General features: G+C 37.2%; 1 protein-coding gene and 1 non-coding gene across 2 annotated transcripts in view; both read left to right on the forward strand.

Moving 5' to 3' along the window:
* LOC126169379 (potassium channel subfamily T member 2) overlaps positions 1-27,532 on the forward strand; it is a 1,084,296-nt gene that overhangs the window by 974,246 nt on the left and 82,518 nt on the right. The window contains exons 20-21 of the mRNA XM_049920640.1: positions 3,370-3,614; positions 25,670-25,804. Coding sequence (XP_049776597.1) covers positions 3,370-3,614; positions 25,670-25,804 — 380 coding nt within the window. The remainder of the gene's footprint in view (positions 1-3,369; positions 3,615-25,669; positions 25,805-27,532) is intronic.
* Trnat-ugu (transfer RNA threonine (anticodon UGU)) lies at positions 12,773-12,847 on the forward strand. The gene has a single exon. It is a non-coding gene; the product is annotated as a tRNA-Thr (tRNA).

Here is a 27,532-nt window from a genome sequence, read left to right on the forward strand (position 1 = left end):
ACCTTTCCTAAAGCCAAACTGATCGTCATCTAGCGCATCCTCAATTTTCTTTTCCTTTCTTCTGTTTATTATTCTTGTAAACAACTTGGATGTATGGGCAGTTAAGCTGATTGTGCGATAATTCTCGCACTTGTCAGCTCTTGTCATCTTCAGAATTGTGTGGATGATGCTTTTCCAAAAGTCAGATGGTATGTCACCAGACTCATGCATTCTACACACCAATGTGAATAGTCATTTCGTTGCCACTTCCCCCCCAGTGATTTTAGAAATTCTGGGGGAATGTTATCTATCCCTTCTGCCGTATTTGATCTTAAGTCCTCCAAAGCACTTTTAAATTCTGATTCTAATACTGGATCCCCTGTCTCTTCTAAATCGAGTCCTATTTCTTCTTCTGTCACATTAGACAAATCTCCCCCCTCATAGAGGCTTTCAGTGTATTGTTTCCACCTATCCACTCTCTCCTTTGCATTTAAGAGTGGAATTCCCATTGCACTCTTAATGTTATCACCCTTGCTTTTAATGTCACCAAAGGCTGTTCTGACTTTCCTGTATGCTGAGTCTGTCCTTCTGACAATCATTTCTTTTTCGATGTCTTTACATTTTTCCTGGAGCCAATTCATCTTAGCTTCCCTGTACTTCCTATTTATTTCATTCCTCAGTGACTTATATTTCTGCATTCCTGAGTTTCCCAGAACATTTTTGTACTTTCTCCTTTCACTGATCAATTGAAGTATTTCATCTGTTACTCATAGTTTCTTTGCAGTTACCTTCTTTGTACCTATGTTTTCCTTCCCAACTTCTGTGATTGCCCTTTTCAGAGATGTCCATTCCTCTTCGACTGTACTGCCTACTGAGTTGTGCGTTATTGTTGTATTTATAGTCTTAGAGAATTTCAACCATATCTCATCATCCCGTAGTGCTTCCATATCCCAGTTCTTTGTGTATTGATTCTTCCTGATCAACGTCTTAAACTTCAGCCTGCTCTTCATCACTACTGTATTGTTATCTGAGTCTATATCTGTTGCTGAGTATGCCTTACAATCCAGTATCTGGTTTCGGAATCTCTGTCTGACCCTGATGTAATCTAACTGAAATCTTCCCATGTTACCTGGCCTCTTCCAACTATACCTCCTCCTCTTGTGATTCCTGAACAGAGTATTCACTATTACTAGCAGAAACTTGTTACAGAACTCAATTAGTCTTTCTCCTCTCTCATTCCTAGTCCCAGGCCTTTATTCTCCTGTAACCTTTTCTTCTACTCCTTCCCCTACAACTGCATTCCAGTCTCCCATGACTACTAGATTTTCATATCCCTTTACATACTGTATTACCCTTTCAATATCCTCATATACTTTCTCTATCTCTTCATCTTCAGCTTGTGACGTTGGCCATGTATACCTGAACTATTATTGTCAGTGTTGGTTTGTTGTCGATTCTGATAAGAACAAGCCTATCACTGAACTGTACACAGTAACACACTCTGTCTTCCTATTCATAACACATCCTACTCCCATTAAACAATTTCCTGCTGTTGTTGATATTACCCTATACTCATCTGACCAGAAATCCTTGTCTTCTTTCCACTTCACTGACCCCTACTATATCTAGATTGAGCCTTTGCATTTCCTTTTTTAGATTTTCTAGTTTTCCTACCATGTCAAGCTTCTGACATTCCATGCCCCTACTCATAGAATGTTATCCTTTTGTTGATTATTCAATCTTTTTCTCATGGTAACCTACTCCTTGGCAGTCCCCTCCCAGAGATCCGAATGGGGGACTATTCCGGAATCTTTTGTCAATTGAGAGATCATCATGACACTTATTCAATTGCAGACCACATGTCTTCTGGATACACATTATGTATCTTTAGTGCAGTGGTTTCCATTGCCTTCTGCATCCACATGCTGTTGATCGTTGCTGATTCTTCCACCTTTAGGGGCAATTTCCCACCCCTAGGACAAGAGTGTGCCCTGAACCTCTGCCCACTCCTCTGCCCTCTTTGACAAGGCTGTTGGGAGAATGAGGGGCGACTTCGTATGCCGGAAGTATTCGGCCACCAATGTTGATTATTAATCAAAATTTAAGCAGCGGCGGGATTCGAACCTGAGACCAAAGACGTTTTGATTAAGAATCAAAGACGCTACAACCTGGACCATGGGTGCATCAGGTGTATGATAGGTGAAATCAGCTGGCGATGTCTTCAAAATTGACATTAACAAGAGAACGATTCGGGACTATCGCTGTGCTCATGATCAGTATGCTGAGGCTTTAAAGCAATGTGAAGAGGATTAAGAAGCTAAGAGAGCTACAGGGAAATTATCCAGCAGGTTAATGAACTGAAGGCCAAAAAGTCATGGATACTGCCTGAGAGCCACTGAACTGAGTGGAATTGATGGAGAGATTGATTCTCTCAGAAAGAAGTTTTGAGTGGTTTTCATTGATTGATTTTAATTGGTTGTTTGACTTTTTATTAACTGACAGAATGCTGAGTATTATTTGCAGAGGAAAAGTCACTGTACATACTCTGTTGTTGTCATTCTTATTTTTGAACTTAATTGTTATGTTATGCAACATTTTTTTTTTTTTTTAAATTCAAAATTCAAGTTAACTCATTAATAAATACAGAGGTGCTGTAACTAAAAATTACTTTTTGTTACACAACTTACTTGTTTACTTACCATTCAGATCATAACTACTTTGAAGGAGACAATAACTTGCTGTTCGTTCAAAATTAGAGTTAATAATGTGTTCATAAATACAGAAGTCCTTGCATTTTTTTGTCAACTTACCTCTTTACTTGCACTTTAGATCTCTAAATTTGTTAGAGACAAATGCTAATACTGTCTGGAAATTAGGGAATATCACTTTGGGAAACTTGTGGCAACCCTCTGTAAGCCATAGAAACTCATCACAAAATATAGTTTACTTGTTTAGAATTAAGAGAGCTGCCACCCCTCTGAAAGTGTTCATTGGGCCATGGACACATTGTGTGGCAGATCTGACAGAAAATTTCCACACTAAATAGCACTCCTCTGGTGTTGTTTGACTGCCTGTGCAAGCCCCTTTATTTGATGCTGCTTTGGCTACTTGTGCATCGATGAAGATGAAACGAAACGATCATGACAACACCAATGCACTGTGATTAACTATTGGTGCTCCCAGAGTGTCATCCTCCACATATATTTTGTAAAAATGGTACGCTTTAATACTAGAGCTTTACAGTCAGTGCAGTGTCAGTGATATCAAATGTCACCATCATAAGATTTTTGCAATTTCTCTGATGCTGATTTTTCATATTTGGAATAAACTTTAACAGTAAAACTGTTCACCTATTTTATGAGACTAATTGCTTTCATATTCTGTTTCTAGGTCTGTGAACACTGCAGCTATAGAAATGCCAAAGAGTATAACTGGCAAAATAAGACAATAATATTAGCTGCTGATTATGCATCCAATGGAATTTACAATTTTATAATTCCTCTTCGAGCTCACTTTCGTTCCAAAACTTCACTGAACCCCATCATTTTACTGCTGGAACGAAGACCAGATATTGCCTTCCTTGACTCAATATCTTATTTTCCTCTAGTATATTGGATGCTTGGTTCCATTGATTGGTAAGTAAAGCAATTTCTTAGCAGGATAAAGGATACATTTTTAGTATAGTTACATTATATGTAAATATTATTAATTAAACATCTCAAACATTATTAATTAAACATCTCAAACTTTTTTATTTTGCTTTAAATGGCGTATTTGGCACTTTCAGACAATATTAAAGATCTAGCTTTTCACCTACTATCATCAAAAATCAAAAGGTGGAGCCCATGTAGTTGTGATATGATGTCCATCACTCGTATGTGATTGTGAGACTATTTAGAAAATTTGTGTACCTGCCAGATATGTTCACTTACATATATATCCCTCAGCATCTGTACTCTGCAAACCACTGTTAGGTTCACTGCTTGTGTTCAGGGTCCTTGCTATTCCGTTCATGTATAGCACAGCAAGAATAACTGATAAAAACTTCTGTGTATGCGCACTGTAATTAGTCTAATCTTGTCTTTGCCACCCCCACAGAAACTATACACAAGGGGCTGTAGTATACTCGTACATGTTGTAAGTATGCTTTCATGGGCTAGTTGACACCTGTCTTAGAGGGTATGAACACCATTTCCTTTATGCCATGTAGATCCAACATGTGATCATTCATGGCACCTTTCTTCACATATGTTTAACATATTATTTTAGTCTTATTTAGTATGGAACCAAACAATTAAGCTACGTTCAAGAATGGATCACATGAATGTTTAGTAACCAATCTCTGCTGTAGACTGAATGTTTCAAGCTCCTTCTTGGCAAATGACATTATTGCCCCTTTATCTAGTTTACTGAACATATGAATCATTCTACTTGTTTTAGTACCACGTGTGCTTTTTGTCAGAAGTTCAATCATATGGGATACCAAGTGAAATTTGTGAATGGATTGAGGATTTTTTTGGTAGGGATAGTGTAGCATGTTATTGTGGATGGAGAGACATTGTCAGATGTAGAAGTAAATTTGTGTGTGCCCCAGGGAAATGTGTTGGGACCTTTGCTGTTCATGTTGTATATTAATGACCTTGTGGGACAATGTTAATAGTAAACTGAGACTTTTTACAAACGATGCAGTTACCTATAATGAAGTACTGTCTGAAAGAAGCTGCATGAATATTCAGTCATATCTTGATAAGACTTCATAGTGGTGCAACGATTTGCAACTTACTTTAAATAAGAAATGTAAAATTACGCAATTAATACATAAAAAAAAAAGTACTGTCCTATGACAATAATATCAGTGAGCTACACTCATACAAATACCTGGGTGTAACACTCTGTAGTGATACAAAATGGATGATCACATAGGCTCAGTTGTGGGTAAGGCAGGTGGAAGACTTCAGTTTATTGGTAGAATACCAGGGAAATGCAATCACTCTGCAATGGAGATTGCTTACAAATAACTCATGTAGCCCATTCTAGAATACTGCTCGAGTGTGTGGAACCCAGACCAAATAGGATTAACAGAGGTATTGAACGCATGTGGAGAAGGGCAGCATGAATGGTCATTTGTTTGTTTGACGTGTGCTCACAAAACTGAACAAGAAGACTCTTGAAGATAGATGTAAACTATCCTGAGAAAGCCTACTTTCAAAATTTCAAGAACTAGCTTTAAATGATTACTGTAGAAATATACTACAACCATCTGCGTATAGTCACCTAGGGATTGTGAGAAGATTATTACACCAATTACAGCATGCACAGAAGCATTTAAACAAACATTTTTCTGACACACCATATGTTAGTGTAATAGGAAGAAACCTTAATAACTGTTACAATTGGATGTAGATGTAGTTGGTATTTTGGTAATCATGTTACAACAGTGGCATAGTGTTCACTGATACCACTTTCATTGTGGATATCCTAAAAGAGATTATGTCTGTATGCTGTCATTATGTATAATATATTTCAGTCATGAGTGAGCTTCAGAATTATTTGTTCTAGTATTTTTAAGAGCAAGCATTTAATGTTGTTCTCAGAATGTCTTGTCTTGTCTCCCCCCCCCCCCCCTTATGAAACTGTAACTATCCCAGTTGATTGTTGGATGATTTAAATCTCCTCCAGTGATTACAGCATGATTGAAGAACATATCAAGCTGAGGTTCTCTCCAGTGTTTTTGGTCATGTCTAAGGATAGGCCGCTGGTTGATAGAACCACCCAGTTGTAAGTTCATGTTCACCTTGGATACTAAGTCTTGTGCAAACAATCTCACTTACAGATTCAGTTTCTATCTCAGCAGATCTGAGTTTCTTGTGTACTGTGTTGAATATACCACTTCCATTTCTAATTAGCCTATTTTGATATACACTTAGGTTTGCCCAAAATATCACACAACTGTCATTTTCAAATCTTAGACTCTTTTCTGTACCTAATATTAAGTGGAATCTGTAACTTTAGATTGCTTCAAAATCTGGCACTTCATTACAAATGCTTCAGCAATTGATCATTATAATTTTCATAATGTTATCTGTGGGATGGAGATGAGGGAGCATTTCTTTAGATCTTACACTAACACCTTGCTGTCTCCTTCATCTACCATTATCTGGATTGAGTAGTGAATCTCTTAAAAAAAAACTTGTGTGCATCTCCACACATGGTCAGCTACCTGGGCAACAGCATCTGAAGTGTAGTGCACCCTGACCCAACTAGAGTGGCCCTACACTTCTCACCTGTATGGTTGAAACAGTGAAAATAAGATTATTTGAGTTCTCATATACCAGCATTTGTTACCTGCACTGGTCAAAACACTTTTTTGTGTAATTTTCTGTGATGTTATCCAGAGGTTTCGCTGTTTTCATCTCCCAGCAGAGCACAAGAACACATATTTAGTAAACTGCCTAACTACTGGGATATAGTTAGATTTTGATGAAACTTGCCACAGTTAAAGGTGAAAAAGCAGTCTCATTGTAATACATCACAACAAATTTCTCCTAAGTATTGCAAACAATCTCATTTCTTTTGTGTCAAGATATTGTAATGCGGAAGGGCATATCTGTGCTTTCATTTTATTTGTGTAAGTGAAGCCTTTTATCCTTTCAATGAACAGTGAGTTTGCAAGCCTAAGGTAAATCATATTGAAAATTGTGTACTTTTCTAAGATTAACATTGAGTACCATTAGGAAAACATTATATTTTATGAAGACTGTGGCCTATCTTGTATTTAAAAATGTCGTAGTTTATTTAAAAATTTCCTAGTTCAATACTAAGGAATACTTCTTTATTCACAACCAGTTTAATCTTCAGATTGTCATCAGGTATTCTGTTTACATCTAGAGAGATAAAACACGAGCTTCATTTCATATGTGTTCTCTGTATTGGTATGCACTCTTGGTGGCTGGAAAAAAAGAAGAAAAGAAGAAGAAGAAGAAGCTTGTTGGCTAATGAACAGGAGATGAGAAGTGAGAGCAGAAGATGTTAATCCTGTAAATAATAGTGCTCAAGACAAAATTATTAGTTACAGGAAAAATTGTTTGAATCAGGAGGATTTTAATATTTATTGACAGAAGTTTTTACATTGCTGCCAATGGCCTTGCCATGGTGGTAACATCAGTTCCCATCAGATCTTCGAAGTTAAGTGCTGTCGGACTGGGACAGCACTTGGATGGGAGACCATCTGGTCTGCCGAGCACTGTTGGCTAGTGGGGTGCACTCAGCCCTCATGAGGTGAACTTAGGAGCTACTTAATTGAGAAGTAGCAGCTCCAGTGTTGTAAACAGTCATACGGCCAAGAGAGAGGTGTGCTGACAACGTGCTCTTCCATATCCGCATTCAATGATGCCTGTGGGCTGAGAATGACATGATGGCTGTTCAGTGCCATTGGACCTTAATGGCCTGTTTGGGCAGAGATTTATTTAGTTTTTTTTTTACATTGTTAGAGGATTTATACCTCATAGCCAGTGTGTAAATATAACACTTATCAATGCATAAAGAGTGAAAAGAGTAAACAGTAAGTAAATTGGGTGGTGCTTGGAGTACTCTTCCAGTTGTCGGACGTCAAGGCTTGTACACTGGAATAAAGAAGGAAGATTAGGGCTTAACATCCCACTGACAGTGAGTTTGGTAGAGATGACTTTCTATTTGAGAAATGGGGATTTGGCAATAGAAATTGTATAATGAAATCATTTTGTGAAGGGAGCAGAGGTGGTTCAGATATGGCTGTGCTATGGAAATTTGATTTACTAGTATAGGTTTATAATGAAAGGGGTATGCAAAATCTGAAGATTTGGAGGTCTTTTCATAACTACCTTGAAATTTTTAGATTCTGCCTATGTCTGTTGTACAGCCATGGTGCTATTGCTATTTAAACAATAATAGTGCATAGTAGTGAGTGTATTGTAGAATTCCGTACACATAACCATCTAACATTTGAGCCCTTTTAGGGTGTTTGAAGGATGATATTGGTTTGTATAAGACAGAGTCTGCAGCATCCCCTTCTGTTGTCACATGTCATACATCACTCAGTACATTACCTTGGTACCATTCATCCAATGGACTATAACTAGATGAAATTCTGGCATGCACTTCCAATTGCTGTGAAAGTATTATAGAGGAAGCTGTTGAGATTAAAACAAGCAAGTGACCTCATAAACAGAGATAGAGATTTTGGCTCAAATTCTGCCTGGTTTAGCCACAGAGGGATAAAGCACTATTTGCTCATCCATTGTTAATTAATATTTCACCATCAGTAATGCCTGACATCACTCATCTTTGATTATGTGGTAAACCTAATTGTTTATGATTGTGTTGTGACTTTGTACGCACTGTGTTTCAATTCCCGATTGGCATAGCCCCAGCCTGTTAAGGATGTAAGTTACCATGCAAAGTGATCTTTCATTTTAAAGCCATATTGACAGAACTGACCATGACTGTTTCAAAAATATCAAAAGGTTTTTTGGTAACCACTACTAGTCAGAATATTTTTGTTGATTTGAATTATTTAATGAAGTGGCATGTTTTGAAGTACAAACCTTAACTGAAGCACAGATAGATATTAAAGTTGTTCTTTACAGTCTTGGTATGTGATGTGGTTATCCTGTGGAGAAAGCGAATTCTATTGAGGGAGCTGTTGAGATTTAAACAATATTCACTTTGTTTGATAGTGTGATGTTAACAAACAAAATTTAAATAATCATTCACTTTACTTTCATGACGTGTGTCTTCTTGTGTTCTGTTCAGTTACCTCTGTGGTATTTCAACTACAGTAAATGATATGTATGTACTGATTATGGTGAAGAAATAATATTTATTGAACATTTGAAAAATATACATTAATACTAAGCACATGCCAGTAGTGAGCGTAACAGACATGTCAGAAGAGCATTGCTGCTAAGTTGCCAAACATCAAAGATACACCTTGCATCTCCTAGGGAGTATACAAAACAATCAAAACACTTTTATACCACGTGAGTGTTGGTGGTGCCCAGGGCCAGTGGAACTGTAAATTATCCCCACATGTAGCAGTTTATCAATTTCCTTTTTGCTGTGGCATATTTGTCAGGAGCTAAACAGCAGGATTTCTGTGCGATCAAAGGGCCAGGAGTTGTTTAGCTGTGATGGTGTATGTTGTATGTGGCATTATTGCTTTAGTCACTGGGAATCAGTTGCAGGATATACTGTGCAATTCTTTGATAGTAGTTGGTGGTGAGTATGATCCTTTTGTAATCTTTTAAGTTCCATTTTAATGGTGTCCAATTCCTTATTCACCAAACCCAATTTGAAATAGTGACTCCCAGTTATCAAATCATACCTTAGCTTTATTTTCCCATAATGCTGTTAATTTAGATTTTTGCATGATCTGAGAGTTGTGCTCCAGAATCTGAAGTAAGGAAAGCAAACAGGAAGTTAGTATACCTCTTCTGTATTTGTATGTAATGTATGGAAGGGGTCATGCTGTTAACTTCATTGTTGCTAAACTGCAGCTTCTGTCAATGTGAAGTGAGGGTCATGTCACTGGTTCTGGCAGCTTTGCTTAGCTGCCCTTTAATTGTTGTAGTTCCCATTCAGATATGTGCCAGACATAATGCATGGAATAGAGATCATTTGGAAAATGGGAAAATTGGCTGTATGAAAAGAATAGAAAAAGTTGAGACAATGTTCATAAAATGGGTACTACAAGTGGGAAAAACAGTCTCATTCCGGCTTCAATATGAACTCATGAAAGATATTTATTTCATAGAGTACATTATATTACAACACTGGCTACATTCCACATGACTGTATCAGGAAATGATTTAACATCTTGGACCAGAAGAAGAAAGAGACAGACATAGAATTCAACAAGACACCACCTATGCTGTAGCAGAGAATGTAGGAACCACATCCATGTGACAACAAGACTCATAATGCACACTTTTCTCATAAATATTAGTCAGTAACTAATTCCATGAAACATATGAAGAGTGTGAATGTGTACTATGTGGACAAGAGTGTAAAAAAATACTATAAATACCATATTATAACGTGTATGAAGAGAATAGGGACTATAACAGACTATAAGAAAGGAAAACACACACACAACCTTGTATCAATCTGTAGACTAATGTTCAGTCTAAGTGTACTTTTCTCATTAATAATTTTAGGTTTTGAATTTTCACTGATTTGTTCATTGTGCAGTGCTTGTTGAAGGCATTGATCTTGAGATTTTTGTACTCTTAGCAAACACTGTCTTTCAAATGTTGGTATTTATTTTGTTCAGATGTAATAGTGTCAAAACACTAAAACCTTTGCATGAACACCCAAAGGGTTGACATTCAGTACAAACTGTAACTCTTCACGTAAAATTCCATATGCAGTGAAAGAAAGTTCTGGCATACGAAAGCATAAATCTGATAACTGTGCCAAATATGGTGGCACCTCCACTTTGTTTTGTGGTGCAGTTGAGATGAAGTCAACAGTGAGCAAAATATTTGTGAACAGAATAGAAGATTTGCAAGCTGGTAGTCCAGTTAGAAATCCACTATTTGGACTCGATCGAATACGGAGGTCAGTATTTGCACTGACCGTATCACCAATTTGCTGTCCTGGTAGAACATCGTCTGGTGCTGCCAGCATTGTCATTTCACATGTAACCTCCTGCTTGGTGTCCTTCTTCTCAGGTTCACCACTCATGGGTATTGCAGCCACAATAAATGACATGCATATAATGTTGCTAGTGAAGAAACAATATTTATTGAGCTGAGCACTTGAGAAATATATATTAATACTGAGCATATACTGTTAGTGAGTCATTGAAGCAGACATGTCAAAGAGCACTGACACTAAGATACAAAAGTCAGAGTTGAGCATTGGATCTGCCAGATTCTGTATACCACAATCAAAAAACTGTTACTCCCACACCTCGATTTCTATGGCTCCTTGTGTCTTGTTAACCGGGACTTACTCAGAATAACTTCAATGACATCATTTGCTCAGTAAAGTGGCAGCTGATCTTGCTATAGTTAATAAAAATGAACAAACAGTAATTAGTCCCAAAGCTAATAAATTACAAAGTAAAATTTAAACAAAGATCCAATAAAAGCTGCTAAGGAGGGGAAACCAGTTGCTTAAAGCATCAGCCAGAAATTTAATGAGGGTAATAAATTGATACTTTAAGCTGGCTAAGGTTCTACAGTACTTATAATGGACAAATGTGAATATTTCAGAAAATCTCACTCAATCCCATACAGAAGTTCAATGAAAAACTAAAGAAACAGTCCAGTAAAACATATTCATTATACTTAAGGGAAGAAACTCGGAGATTAGTGCAGTAATGGGGCCAATAGCCAGGCCTGATTGAAGGGGGGGGGGGGGGGGGGGGGACGACAAAAATGAATCTGCTATTGTAACATACAGTTCTATTCAACGTTTAGTCTTGAGTGCACAATAGTTTATTTAGACATCATGCACTACAGCTACCATGTGACGGATTCAAAAATATGCTTCCTTTAAATGTTGTTGGAAATCCTACCAAAACATTTCCCCAACAAAAGTACACATAAGTAGCTGTGAAATGTCATTATAATTTAGAAGCTTTGCCAACAGTATTCAAGGCTAAGGAGCTCAGGCACATTTTCTTCAGTGAAATCCTCTTGCAAGATTTTCTCTGTGTGGTTGTCATAGCCTTTTGTGGAGTACATGCAGCTGAGAGTGATAATGAAGCAGAGAAATTCTTCAGAGTGATTCATCTTCTATACAATCTGTTCAGTAGGAGTCCACCTGTTATGAAACAGTATTGGAAGTTCATTATATTCTGTGCCTGATTCCCATTAGAATGCTCTGGTTGATATTTCAGTACCATTTGCAGCTCATCAGAATAGGATTACCATTGCTATTGGAACTCTCAGTAAGTTAAATTGTCAGCTGAAACACGATCAGTGTTCCTTGGTGTTTTGGATTATGTGGGATCATTCAAGTGTTTAATCATGGCATCACTTTAACTAAAGTTGTTAGTATCAGTTGACTACAGCTCAAAATGCTAACATTGATGTTGAGGTAAGCTGCTTTTAGAGCTTATGAAATGACTTAAAATAACTTCACAAAAATTGGGACACCATTCTCCCTGAGCTACAGTTATTGCTAGTGCAGTTAATATAGATCCTGAAAGTCCAGCTATGCACTCTAAGAAGTGGATATCATTTCATACTGAAGCCAGGAATGAAGTGGCAAATGTGAATTCAGAAAGTTCATTGAAAATTTATTGAAAATAAATGTATTCTATATCGTTATTGATAGGCTAGTGTCTAACTTGAAAATCCAGTTAAAACAATGAAGAGTTTAGGTGAAACTTTTGTGTTTTATGGGCATACTTAAAGATGACTGACAATCAGGTTGGGGCACACATTTTCAACATGTCCCCAATGAAGAACATCAACGCCTGTTTGCAGCTAGGGTGTCCATTTAATTATCATTTCATTTCTAGCAAAGCTGCATGGTCATCCACGGTAACTGTTCTTTCGGGAACAGATACTACTGTCATATATAGTTAAAATATGGCTTCCCGGTCATTGACCTTCTTGTGCGAACGCACACGCTATGCCCGAACTCGTATGGGACTTGGTAGATTAATCTGCCACGAGTAATGAGTATGATGGGCAAACATCTATTAGGCGCACTACGAATGTAGTGGTGTGGACATGTTGGGAATGTGGATCCCACGGGGAGCGTGCAAGGGATAAGTCCCTGCAGACACACTATCCTCAGTGCCCGTGGTGGCTCAGATGGATAGAGCGTCTGCCATGTAAGCAGGAGATCCTGGGTTCGAGTCCCAGTCGGGGCACACATTTTCAACATGTCCCCAATGAAGTACATCAACGCCTGTTTGCAGCTAGGGTGTCCATTTAATTATCATTTCATTTCTAGCAAAGCTGCATGGTCATCCACGGTAACTGTTCTTTCGGGAACAGATACTACCATCATATATAGTTAAAATATGGCTTCCCGGTCATTGACCTTCTTGTGCGAACGCACACGCTATGCCTGAACTCGTACGGGACTTGGTAGATTAATCTGCCACGAGTAATGAGTATGATGGGAAAACATATTATTAGGTGCACTACGAATGTAGTGGTGGGGACATGTTGGGAATGTGGATCTCACGGGGAGCGTGCAAGAGATAAGTCCCTGCAGATGCACTATCCTCCGTGCCCGCAGTGGCTCAGATGGATAGAGCGTCTGCCATGTAAGCAGGAGATCCCGGGTTCGAGTCCCAGTCGGGGCACACATTTTCAACATGTCCCCAATGAAGTACATCAACACCTGTTTGCAGCTAGGGTGTCCTTTTAATTATCATTTCATTTCTAGCAAAGCTGCATGGTCATCCATGGTAACTGTTCTTTCGGGAACAGATACTACCGTCATATACATTTATAAATGTCGGTAACTGTTCTTTCGGGAACAGATACTACCGTCATATACATTTATAAATGTCGGTATCTATTATAAACAACAAATAAGTGTACATAATATAAGGCTGATAGAAAATTATTTGCTTTGCGATATTTGTGTAGGCATGAAGTGCCCATTACACAGAAACAGTGCGTCATAAAGTTTTATTGGTGAAAAGTGCTGATGAAAAACTTAGTTTGGTGACCTCAGAATCCTTGCGATAACATTAGAACTCTTACAAGTGTCCACAAGGTCTGTTAAAACTATGTTTACCCATCAGACCAGATATTATGTCCATAGTTCACTGTGTAAGTATGACAAATTTGGGCCTTTGGATCTTGGTATTGAATAATGATATAGAAAAATGTTTTGAAGTTTGGCAGAAATATCATCTCACAAACATATGACAAAGTTTTTGGCCATCTGGCGTGAACAGAAATTACTGGAATGGCATCCTCACAACAGGTACTTTTTACACCCAAAAATCATTGTCCCCACAACTGGTACTTTTCATACCAAAAAATCATGGTTTTTTGAGGTTTTTTCAGGAACCGTACAATAACAAATGGTGATTTTTAAGCCACCTGAGGTCCACCCTAGATCACACCTAATGCAAAAGATTCAAGAGATTTGCTCAATTTTCCTGGATTGAAGAAAATATTTAATGTTTAAATTTTGACCCTGTGCTGTAGGATATCTACAGTAAGCCAGTTCCTCTGATAGATGTACCACTGGTTTCTGGGCACCAGGCCAAGGGGTATCCAAACTAGTTAGTTGATGCCTTATCTCTGTGATCAGTAGCATCCGAGTTATGGCCCCCTGAAAACTGATTTTTTGTGTGGAGCTTTTTGGAACATATTGGTACAGTGCACTGTCATGCAGGGATTGACTGCATTTGCAAATATATGTTTAGTGTTTAATAAGAAATTATATTTATTCTGTATTTCATTCCAGTGAGCACTTTTTGTGTATTCCAGTATTCATGCAATTGCATTATGTTTAAATCATGTCAAACCTTCTTTAAAACAACAATAAAATTGGTTTGCTGTATTTGGAGATGGGGCTGGGTCACACATCTTGCCCTGGGCCCAGTCCTATCTCTTAGTGGCCCTGCCATTAGCTCCACAATTATGGGCCCAACCAAAATCCATAGAAGTAGTATCTCATCAGACCAATTATAATTGCTAATGTACCATCCAGGCTACAAAGATACAAAAAAGCTTCATTCAGTTTAGGGGGGAAAATGCAAAGCTTATTTCCCACAGTGTTTAAACTTACACAGCAGCATACCCATCAGAGGATAGATATAATTTATTAAAATACCAAACAATATCCATAGCTGAAATAGTTGAGCTAATAGAATTATTAGATCTTATTCTCTCCAACAGCTATTTCATATTCAGAGACAGAATGTATGAAAAGGCTGTAGGACTATCAGTGCAGAGTCCACTCAGTGTAATAATTGCAGAAATTTTCATTAACCATCTTGAAACTAAACTTTTGGACAACAGTGACATCATTGTGAAAATTGCGTGCTGCAGCAGATATGTAGAAAACAGACTCTTAGTACATAGGGCCACTAAAGGAGAAATAACAGCTTCATTGAGGAGATTCAATATTTTACACAAAAACATCCACTTCCATGTAGAACATAAGAAAGATAACAAAGTAATTTTTTTATGCATGACAATAATGAATTCAAACCAGATGCTGAACATCAGTGTACACAGGAAACTAACAATCATAGACAGTGTCACGAATAACACCTCAACACATCCCAGTGCTCACAAACGTGCTGTATTCAGTGTTTTCTTAAGCAGAACACAGATATTCCCACTTAGTGCTGCAGGCTATGAGACAGTAATGGACACAGTGAAATCTGTTGCACCTAATAATGACTATCATGAATGTGAAATAGATGCGCTTTCACAACACATAACGAGAAACAAAAACAAATGACTAGAAAGGCCACCACTCACAACAACATACAAAAACCTACATAAATAATTATACCACAATTGGTGGCCATTTAAGAGAAAGATATCACAATCATATTTGCCACCACCAACAACTTGAAAAGAAACTGATACCTGACATCTCTGAGCCTGTGGAGAAACTAAGTAAATCAGGAATTTATAGAGTGGTATGCAGTTATTATACCAATACTACATTGGCCAAACAGGCAGAAATTTTAAAACCAGATTTAAAGCATATATTTACTGTTTCAGAATAAATAAAGCTAACAATTCAGCTGTAGATAAGCATATAGACCAAACAGTAGAAAATGATCTTAAAGTACTGCATACTTTAGAGAAGAGCTGTTAACGTGGACATCTTGAGTAAATGAAGTACTGTATTCAACCATGGCCAGCAGTGGGAAAACAAGATAGGTTTAAGTAGTTCAGCTGAAGAAGCAAGAGAATATATTAAAAATGTCATTCCACAAAATGTTAAACAACTAGAAGTAGCAGCAACATCCTTCACTGAAATTGATAAAATTATAAAAATTCTTAAAAAACAAAAGCTCATATACTGTTAATGGAATTCCAAACAGAATTCTGAAAAGTCATACTAACTTAATAAGTAATGTTCTTAATGATGTATGAAATGCATCACTCTGATATATGTGATGCATCACTGTTGCAGGGAATCTTTCCAGGTAGGTTAAATTACACAATTATTAAACCTCTTCATAAGAAAGCTGACAAGAAAGACTCGGATAATTATTATCCAGTTTTCTTCTTGATATCTTTTTCCTAAAATATTCCACTAAGTAATTTACTCAAGGGGAGTCACACATTTAAATAGAAACAATCTACTTAGTGTATCTCAGTTTGAATTCCAAATGGGTTGCATGACTGAGAATGCTATTGGTACATTCACTCAGCAAACAACATAAGCCTTAAATAATAAAATACCAACTGGTATTTTTTGTGATCTTCCCAAGGCATTTGATGTGTAGATTTGTTAGTTTCTTAGAAAAACTCAAGTTTTATAAAACTGATGGCCTTACATACAACTGGTTTGCGTCATACTTACTAAACAGAATGCAAAAAGTTGTGCTGAATCATGTCGGAAGGGTAAAAAAAATTTAGTGGCTTGGGGGAGTTCCACAGGGCTCAGTTTTCAGTGAATGACCATCCACTTGACATTTTTGTGGATGACACTAGTGTTATAATAAATTCCTTTATAGAAAAAGTGACAGAACAGATGTTATGTTGACGAAGTTTTTCAAAGAACTATGAAGTAGTTATCAGAAAATGGACTCTCCTTAAATATTGAGGAAACACATTGTATTCAGTTCTGTACAATAAACAGTCATACCAACAATTTTTCAGTCTCATAAACTGACATATACCTGGGACAGTGGTGTTCCAATCACATGCCCCTCCATATCCGTGACCAGTGATGCCTGTGGGCTGAGGAAGACATGATAGTCAGTCGGTACCGTTGGGCCTTTATGACCTGTTTTGGCGGAATTTAGTCCTTATACCAACAATTTATGTACAACATGAACAGGGGTCAGTAAATAGGGTAGAATGCACCAGATTTTTGGCTGTATATATGGTGAAAACTTGAACTGGAAGAAGTGTATTACTGAGCTTCTCAGACCATTAAGTTCAGCTACTTTTGCTCTTCATGAACTGGAAGAAGTGTGTTACTGAGCTTCTCAGACAATTAAGTTCAGCTACTTTTGCTCTTCATGTATTGTGTAGTATTGTAAACAAATGAATCAAACCATTGCATATTTTGTATATTTGCAATCAGTAACATCTTGGAGTAACTCGTAACTTAAAGAGAAAGTACTGATTGCACAAAAACAAGAAGTAAGAATAATATGTGATTTTCACTTGTGGTTGTTCATGGAACTAGGCATTTGAACAGTACCATCAAAATATGTATATTCACTAATGAAATGTGTCATAAATAATACATCACAATTTGCAAAGAACGGTGATGGCCATATCTACAACATAAAAGGAAAACAAATGCTTTTATTACCCATTATTAAAGCTGTCAGTGGCCCAGAAAGAAGTTCATTGTGCAGCAACAAAAATTTTTCATGATTTGTCCAATATCGGGGGGGGGGGGGGGGTTGCCAACTTGTTTTTCAGTGTAGTTTCATGAGTAGAATTAAAAGGAAAAGTGACATGTTCATTAATGCCAACAGTAAACATGTATATATATCCAGTAAACTGAATCATTCCACATCATTTCAATAAAAGAATCATTGAAATGATCTATGGAACAGGTAACTAACTGGCTAACTAACTAACTAATTAACCAGCATCAGAGATGTGACAGCAAGATGTGCAGAGAACATTACAATTGACTGGTAACACCAGGATTGACTCATTGTTAGTTTAATTTTTTTAAATAATTGTTTTCATTGCCATCATGTTTCTGCTGCACAGTAGAGTTGATTGTGATGTCATGCCTTAAGTCCTGTTTGCAAGTTTATGAACGAGATCCAAGAAGCCATGAGAGTAGAGGTAACAGAACATACTACAAAAAAAAAAGTTATTTCAAATTATCGCATTGAAACCACGATCAAGTCCAAATCTGAAGGCAGAGTCCTCAGTGAAGTACAACATTTAGCACTGAAGCTACGATTGTTGCAGATACAATGTACAGCTGCAACAGAACTGACTTCCTGGACAGTGTGCGGCTATTTATACAAACTGCAGATATTCCAGAATAAACGAACTTTGCAAACACAAGCTATTTCAGGAACTTCATAGACATTATTAATACTAAATAACAAATAATTTCAATCAATCAGGTGACTGGTGACCCACAGTATGAGAGGCAGCAATGTTAAAGCAACACTGCACTGCAAGCACCACAGCTCATGGCATTGCTCCCTCTTCTGGAGGAACATGTATATATATCCAGTAAACTGAATCATTCCACATCATTTCAATAAAAGAATCATTGAAATGATCTATGGAACAGGTAACTAACTGGCTGACTAACTAACTTGAGCCTTGAGCAGCTTCTGGTGAAGTATAAGTGCAGCAGCAGTGCAGTAGCGAGTCGCATATTTAGCTTTCATTTCACGATAAATGCAAGCTAAGTAAGGAGCCAACACAGTAGAGTACTCTCTGTAAAACCGAATTGGAATTCCATCAGGACCTGGTGATTTATTTATTTTCAACCCATTCAGCTGCTTCACAACCGCAGGGATGTCTATCACTATGTCCTCCATACAGGAATCTGTACGAGACTCAACAGCGGTATGTTTGTATGATCCTCCTGCGTGAAAGATTTCTCAAATGCTAAATTCAAAATTTCACCTGCTGTCTTCCGTTTGCCAGGCCAGACTGATCAGTGAGTGACTGGATGGAAGCCTTCGACCCTCTTACCGATTTTACGTAAGACCAGAATTTCCTTGGGTTTTCAGCAAGATCTTTTGCTAAGGTATGACAGTGGTAGTGGTTGAATGCTTTGCGCATCGCTCTTTTTACAGCAGCATGAATCTCTACTAACTTTTGCCTGTCCTCATTCTCCTGACCTTTCTTGTACCGAGAGTGCAACTGCCTTTGCTTCCTGAGCATTCTCTGAATTGTGCTGTTAAACCACGGTGGGTCTTTTCCGTCCATGACCCACTTTTCAGGACATACTTGTCCAATGCGTGACTTACAATGTGTTTAAAATTTGCCCATAATTCTTCCACGTCCATCGTACCGGAAGTAAATGAAGTCGATTCATTTACTAAGTGGGATGCTAACAACTGCCATCAAGAATTATCTAGGCAGTCCTTTCCTGGTCAGCCTCATCAACCTCTCATTTTGTCAGTAGCCTTTCTGCATGTTCATGCTCTTTTTATGCAATCTAGTGTGTCATAAGTGGATGTCAGTGAATAGATATCTTTTTTCATGATTTTGTTCAGTCATCAGTAGTTGGTGCAAAAATTTTGTATGCTGTCCTTCTTCTTCACAAGGACTCTAAAAAGGTTCAGTGATGTCATCTTGCAGAATCTTCTCCAGTTCTTCCCATATTATCCATTATTCAGTTGGAAGTGCACCTACATGATTAGTAGGTGATCCCCTGTGTTGATATCGTATTTTGCCACAAGCTGTTGTGATGCTTGAAAGAACTCCCATCCAAGAACAATATGATGTCTACATTCTGTAAAATGACAAATTCAAAGGACTGCACTTCCTCATTGATAATTATTCTTGCAGTACATGTTCCACTCAGCTGGACACAGCTCCGATTTGTTCTGTCACTTTCATATCACAGAACACAATCTTCTTTAGCGGGCAACAATAAGCATTCAGCATTACAGAAAAAGAAGCCTCTGAATCTACTAGCACCTAGACTGATAGGGTATCAGCAATGACATCAGTTAAATTTCCTGTCATCGCCATATGGCATAATAGTAATTGAAAATTCGCCTTTTTCTCTGAGTTAGCACATAATCTATCCAAGGTGTCCACACTGAAAACCAGCTGATGTATTGTCCTCCATCTTCCAAATGTCTGTTCCTCTGCAGGCACTTTACTTGGTGGAGGAGTTAAAGGTTACACCTACATTGGTTGGATGCAGGGTTGTCATTTGATGGTAGCAGCTTAAGTCCAAGCTGACCAAATTCATTCTTCAGGAGATGTTCGACTGGTGCTGGAGACTAATGTCAAAAGTTTGATACACCTCTTCTTCAGCATTCTCTTTTACCTTCTCATGTATAGTGTCGACTTTAATGGATGCCTACCTCTTGCACAATTCGTCCAACAGTTCTGGCTGCCTTAAAATGTTGTTTCTCTTCTCTTACAACTTGGCGTTTGTGGGAAGTGAGGGTATTACGGTCTTCCCCAACTGCCATAGGGATGACATTCAGGAGTTGATCATACCTCTGTCATCCAGATCTTTTTCTGTTTCATTTCCTCAATATTCTGACACCACTTGATGAACTCTTCTGCTGGAGTGAGAACCTTACCTGAAGAGCTTGGTCTGTGTCTTCTCTGACTCAGATTCTCAAATGTAAATGTGAGATTTTGTCAGCTTATTTCATAGACAGATTCACATCACTGCAAAGGGACAAAACATTCTGTGTTTATGACTGTGTTGTTCACCCATGACATTGGGCCCTGATATTTAGTTGTTCTCCTGCACTAAGTGGACTTGCTGTTGGATGTCACCAAATGCTTTCTTCATTTCATCGGAATTTGTTCCAGTTATTCAGCTTCTCTTTGTTGTTCCCAAACCATTGCTTGGCATTATTATACTTCAGTGTCATTAGTATACTTTTCAGGACACACTTTAATTTTAAAAATAAATAAGCAGTATCAGTGATTTTCTTACAACATTGTTTTTGTAGATTCAATGCAAAATGCAGAACATTATTATTATTGTTGTTTCTTTTCTCAGACGTTATGTCTGGTCAAAAATGAAAAGTGACGTGGACCTTGATCAAGCGTGACTTCCTTTTAACTGTACGGTATATGTTATATTGCATTTAGGAACCTTCGGGTGATTGAACATGTATCAATAATTATGGATTTCTGTAGTTGTATATATAAGTTTGGATGTAGCTGTATTGCATTGATGTACTGGTGGATATTGTGTGGTATGACTCCTGTAGTTGATAGTATAATTGGTATAATGTCAACTTTATCCTGATGCCACATGTCCTTGACTTCCTCAGCCAGTTGGATGTATTTTTCAATTTTTTCTCCTGTTTTCTTTTGTATATTTGTTGTATTGGGTATGGATATTTCGATTAGTTGTGTTAATTTCTTCTTTTTATTAGTGAGTATGATGTCAGGTTTGTTATGTGGTGTTGTTTTATCTGTTATCATGGTTCTGTTCCAGTATAATTCATTCACTGTATTCATCATTCTCCAGTACATTTTGTGGTGCATACTTGTATGTGGGAACATGTTGTTTTATGATGTGATCTACTGTTTCTATTTGTTGTTTGCAAAGTCTGCATTTATCTGTTGTGGTATTGGGATCTTTATTATTATTATTATTATTATTATTATTACTATTATTATGATTGTTGTTGTTACTTTCAATTAAGTTTTGAGAGTCAAGTTCTCTTTGTTCAAAATATAGTTTGTTTTAGGTTCATTGAGTTTTGTCAGTGTTGTAGTATCCCAGCTGTTGTTTGAAGATAGTCATAAAGTTCCAATTATTACCTCAAAAGAATAAAGATGTATAATTAATTTTTTGTCATTTGGAGGTATATGTCTGCAATTCCGGCAAACATTGAAATCCCCACACCACAGCACCATACTCGCCACTAGATAACCCAGAACAAAATGATGCAGCCCATTGAGAAAGTGGAGATGGGTGTGCAATTTTGTTTTGGATGTTGCTGTACTGGTGTGCTACATTTCAATGTGACCCAAGTCTTGGAGATACATATCTGCAAATAAACAATAAATTAATTACATAAATTTATTTTTTTGAGGTGATAATTGAAATCTCATGACTACTCCTTGCAGTATCACACTATTAGTTATTTGGAAATTATTGTTAATATTTATTGACAGTATTTTTCTATGTGTTTTTACATTTTTGTGTCTCTAAACGTTTACTCTTAATACAGGGCTATTACAAATGATTGAAGCGATTTCATAAATTCACTGTAGCTCCATTCATTGACATATGGTCACGACACACTACAGATACGTAGAAAAACTTATAAAGTTTTGTTCAGCTGAAGCCACACTTCAGGTTTCTGCCGTCAGAGCGCTCGAGAGCGCAGTGAGACAAAATGACGACAGAAGCCGAGAAAGCGAATGTCGTGCTTGAAATGCACTCACATCAGTCAGTCATAACAGTGCAACGACACTTCAGGACGAAGTTCAACAAAGATCCACCAACTGCTAACTCCATTCGGCGATGGTGTGCGCAGTTTAAAGCTTCTGGATGCCTCTGTAAGGGGAAATCAACGGGTCGGCCTGCAGTGAGCGAAGAAACGGTTGAACGCGTGCGGGCAAGTTTCACGCGTAGTCCGCGGAAAATTGGCTCATGCCACAACTGGAGACCGACAGCGCCGACTTCATCTTTCAACAGGATGGTGCTCCACCGCACTTCCATCATGATGTTTGGCATTTCTTAAACAGGAGATTGGAAAACCGATGGATCGGTCGTGGTGGAGATCATGATCAGCAATTCATGTCATGGCCTCCACGCTCTCCCGACTTAACCCCATGCGATTTCTTTCTGTGGGGTTATGTGAAAGATTCAGTGTTTAAACCTCCTCTACCAAGAAACGTGCCAGAACTGCGAGCTCACATCAACGATGCTTTCGAACTCATTGATGGGGACATGCCGCGCCGAGTGTGGGAGGAACTTGATTATCGGCATGATGTCTGCCGAATCACTAAAGGGGCACATATCGAACATTTGTGAATGCCTAAAAAAACTTTTTGAGTTTTTGTACGTGTGTGCAAAGCATTTTGAAAATATCTCAAATAATAAAGTTATTGTAGAGCTGTGAAATCGCTTCAATCATTTGTAATAACCATGTATTTTTCTGCATATATTTTATTATCACTACAGTAATAGTACTCTTCAGCCCACTCGAAATGGGAACCTCACTATCACCCAATATTATTTCTTTTTTGCCTATCATTTTTCAGATACATGTAGGGGAAAAGATGGCTTTCCATCTCCTGGGCACTAAAATTTAACTGAAAATTAGGACTAAATGTGTGGAAAAATTGCAGAGAGACTGAAAGTAAGACAGCACATACTGTCTGCTCTGTCTCTCTGTGATTATAATCATGTTCTCAATTGAATTCTGTATTTGATACAATAAAATATAGTAGAAGTGGAACATACCATGGATTCAGATATAATGCAGTGCAAAGTATATCTCCCAAAATAAAATATCATTTATAAATTATTTTTGCACTCTCAGTATATTTCATAGTTTCAAATGGATGATTTTCAAGATGGAAATATCACCATGGAATTCACCAAACGACCATTGAAGGAAAGCAGGGTCTTGCAACAGTGAATCTTCTTCACAGTTTCCTGAAAGTCTACCCAAAGTAATGGTAGATAAAAATTTAAATGATCATCAAGAGCATAATTGTGATGAAATGGTGCTTTATCATCTATTGCTTCCAACCAGAAATTTGGATACAAAGATAAAATCAGGAAATAAGATGGGTTTGAAAATGAATCAAGACGGAATAACAATCCTCTTTGCCACAGATAAATCACACAGTCATATACTAAAACCTCTTTGTATAGGTAAAAGTAGAAGTCAGATGTTTCAAGCATGTAAACATGTCATCATTTCAGTTCTCTTACAGGCATTCAAAGAATGCTTGGATGACATGTGACATTTTTACCAACTTGTTTCAAGAAGAGTTACTTCAATAGTAAATGCAGTTGGGGAAATGTAAATATACTTAAAATCTGTAAACTTTAAGAATGTTGCATATTCAGGAGGGCTGGTGGCAAATCATCAGTCCGACCACTATTAGGAACTGCTGGAACAGGTGTTCTATAGAAGAAAAAACAAGAGATGAAGGCTATAATGACATAAATTTCAACAGCAGTGACATCCAGTCTCCATGTGATGTTCTACATTTGAACTGTTCAGTAGTCATTGACAATGAAGAGCCAATTTCAGAAATAATAGATGACAAGGATGTTATTGATGCTGTTTGAAATGAGATTAGTGAAGCAGTTGAGGGTAAGTATGATAAAACTGAAGAAGAAAGTATATATGATGTTCCCAGTACATGTCAAATATTGGACAACATAAATAAAGTGATTATATGTATGTAGCGACAAAGTGAACCAAGCCAAATTGAAATGTTGCACCTGATTAGTCTAAACAACACACATTAAGGAAACTGTGTAAAATGCCCCATCATAGAAAGCTAACTGACTTCCATGAAGCAGTAGAGTAATGTGTAATGTAGCTTGCAGAAAGTATTGTAAATTATCATACTGTATTCGATAGTTTACTTTATATGCTGTTTCGAAACTCTTGTAATTGTTTGGTTGACGTTCAAGTGAAGTTTGTGTAATTGCTGTACTCTGGTAAGTTTCTGATATGTTGTACTTCTAATGTTCTTTAAATTTAAATACGGTTTCATACAGTATTTGTAATATAACATTATGTGTTCATCCTAACTTTCCATGCATAATATGTCATTACACAGCTCTCTCTCAATGTACTGTGGGTATGCTATAAAGCAGAAGAAGGCATGTCCCCTGACAATTGCTTTATATAGGGTTTCTACTGTGTATGTATTTTAAAGTCTATACCATTTATAGACTCAGCCACTGGCAAGTTTCATTTTTTGCCATGTTTGTTATTCTGCTACAGCCACAGCAGGTTGTTACTGAATCTACTATTTGAAATCTAGGACCAACTCCCAATTTTGTACAAGAGAAATCAAGTGTATTCTATATACGAGGTGGTTATAATTAAACTTTTGCTTCTTGAACCAGTGTAGATGGAAAAATATTTACCATATTGGTACCCAATTTGATAGGAATGATGTTCAGCCTGCACTGCAAGATTTGCATCATTAGTAGTGTTAGTGTCATGACTTGCTGTTAGGCACCGGTACTGCTACAGGTACAACAATATAGAGTTGGAACACAAGCATCTTGTGCATTACAGTTGCAGACAGTCAACAAGATTGTGACAAGGTGAGCAGAGCTTTAATTGTAAGGCTGTTTTATGAAAACAACAGCGATAGTGCTGCTGCTCTTTCCAAGTATTGACACATTACAGGAATACAGTTTTCTGTACCAGTGTTGAAAAACATGATTCAGAAGTTCAAATTAACTGGAAATTTGGGAATTGCTTCTGGGAGAGGCTGATGGGCAATCATGTCACAAATTGTTGAAGAAGTTACTGTTGCCATTGTGGAAACTCAGTGTGTGATCTTCAAGCAGCACACAAGCTGTGTCATCCAAGAAGTTTTGTGAACATTTGTGAAATGGTGTCTGTACAAACTTCCAGGCAGTCATGGATGCAAATGGTCATCACACTGAGCAACTTTTGTATCCTGGAACATAAACATTTTGTGCAGTTAAAATTTGTTTCTTTAAATGGTTTATTCATTATTTTTCGTTCACATGTCCTTACAAATGTTTCCACAAAGTTTCATTGTCCTATAACCACTCATTCTTCATGGTGGCCCTCTGATGTAGCAAAAGCTTAACTACAACCACCATGTATATAACAAAATTAATGCATTTTTCTTAGTTAAAACTTTTGTTTCAGTCTTGATGATCTTCTGCGTGCTGGAATTACATTAGCAGAGAATGTTGTTGTTGTAAATAAAGAGATGTCAAATTCAGCAGAAGAAGACACTCTTGCGGACTGCAATACCATTGTAGCAGTCCAAACAATGTTCAAGTTAGTATTAATGTTAAGATTAATATATTTAAAGTAAAAGTGCTGCTCATTTGTATTATATGCTCCCATTGTAATTGCTTTTCATTCATAATGTATACCTATTCTTAATGTATAACTAATAGACACTGCATAGTGTCAGCATTTTTTTTATTTTATTAGAAATGAATATCAGTTCATTCCTTTGTATGAAATATTACTACTTTTACATAGCTTATGTATCACTTGTATGCTCATATTAACATCTCCAAACATAGAGCTTTTTGTTATCATTTTACTTTGTATTTGGTGATAACTGCTTGTACAACTGTCATTCTAAGTTATCTGTTCTGCACATGAATTTCCTTGCATTGACTGTATATTGGAGATATCTTGATAGAGACACTTTAAGTTGCTTTAGCAATTAGGCTTGCTTTTTTGGAGAAGGCACTCAGAATGTAGCCTGTCATAAGAATAATACATGTTCTCAATTATTTGTATATTGTTATAAAAGCCAAGTTTAGAAACATTACTAGCAAAAATTTCAGAAAACTTTTCAGTGACATGATTTGCAGTCAAATGAATTCAGCAACATGACACTGTAGACTTTGAAAACACACTGTTCATCCTTGGCATCACTTCAGTTTGAAAACAAGTGTGTGTGTGTGGTGTGTGTGTGTGTGTGTGTGTGTGTGTGTGTGTGTGCGTGTGTGTGTATGTGTGGCCCCTTTATTTACATTGAAAAGAGATCGAAGTGTTATTAGATTGATTTCCTGTGATGGAAGAAGTGGGGACCTGTTGTTGCATATTTCCTCTTTAAATATGAGTGATGATTGGCAGTCATTCATAAAGGGTATAAATAGAGAAGTTGGCTATAGGCTTTCACCATCCATGCTGCCAGTTATTAAAGTCCAGCAGGTCACACTGACAATTAGAGATGCAAGTATTAATGGCAAAAAATTGCTGGTACACACCTGATGTCTTGCATGAGTAAAATGTCACTCAGAAGAATTTGTATACTATTCTCGAATGTCTACCAGTCATCAAGTGAGGCAATAGGCAACAGCAGACTACACTCTGTCCACAAGACGGAACCATTCCTTCTACCATAGGAAATCAATCAGATCAAAAGTGTTGGTGGTTTTTTCCCATTAGAGGGCTCATGATGAAATGAAAGTGGTTTCTTATCAAACAGTACAGGAATAGCCTGCTCATTTATACAATTAATACAGTTTGTTGCTATAAGATATTCAATAAGTGAAATATACTAACAGGAAGTGATAAATTCCATCAAATTGTGAGTTTTTGGAGACTGTTTTAACAAGAACTTGAATTGAAGAAATCAATTATAGTTCAGTTGCAGGAATAATTAGCAGTTTTGTAGTTACAGAACTCAGTGAGCTAATGTTTGTTACATATTTTCGCTCATTTATGTCTTACAGAATAATAATTTGGGGCTACTTTTAAAAAGTATTTATAGGACACTAGAAACTAATGGAAATATCTGTGAGGTCTGCACCGTTGCATCTTTCACTCATATGACAAAATTAATTGTAACAGTCTATTCTAGTTTGAGATAACAGTAATATTTACAAAGAATATACAGAAGAAATATGTAGTTCACTATCATCTAATGAATCTAACTTTACCTTATAAGGATAAGTCATCACATAGCTGAGGCACTGAATTGTTGATATAAACTTAAAAAGTCTGGAAAAATTACCAAGCTTTCATGTGATGTCCTCCTCCAGA

Source organism: Schistocerca cancellata, chromosome 1 (genome assembly GCF_023864275.1).
Source record: "Schistocerca cancellata isolate TAMUIC-IGC-003103 chromosome 1, iqSchCanc2.1, whole genome shotgun sequence".
Lineage (NCBI taxonomy): Eukaryota > Metazoa > Arthropoda > Insecta > Orthoptera > Acrididae > Schistocerca > Schistocerca cancellata.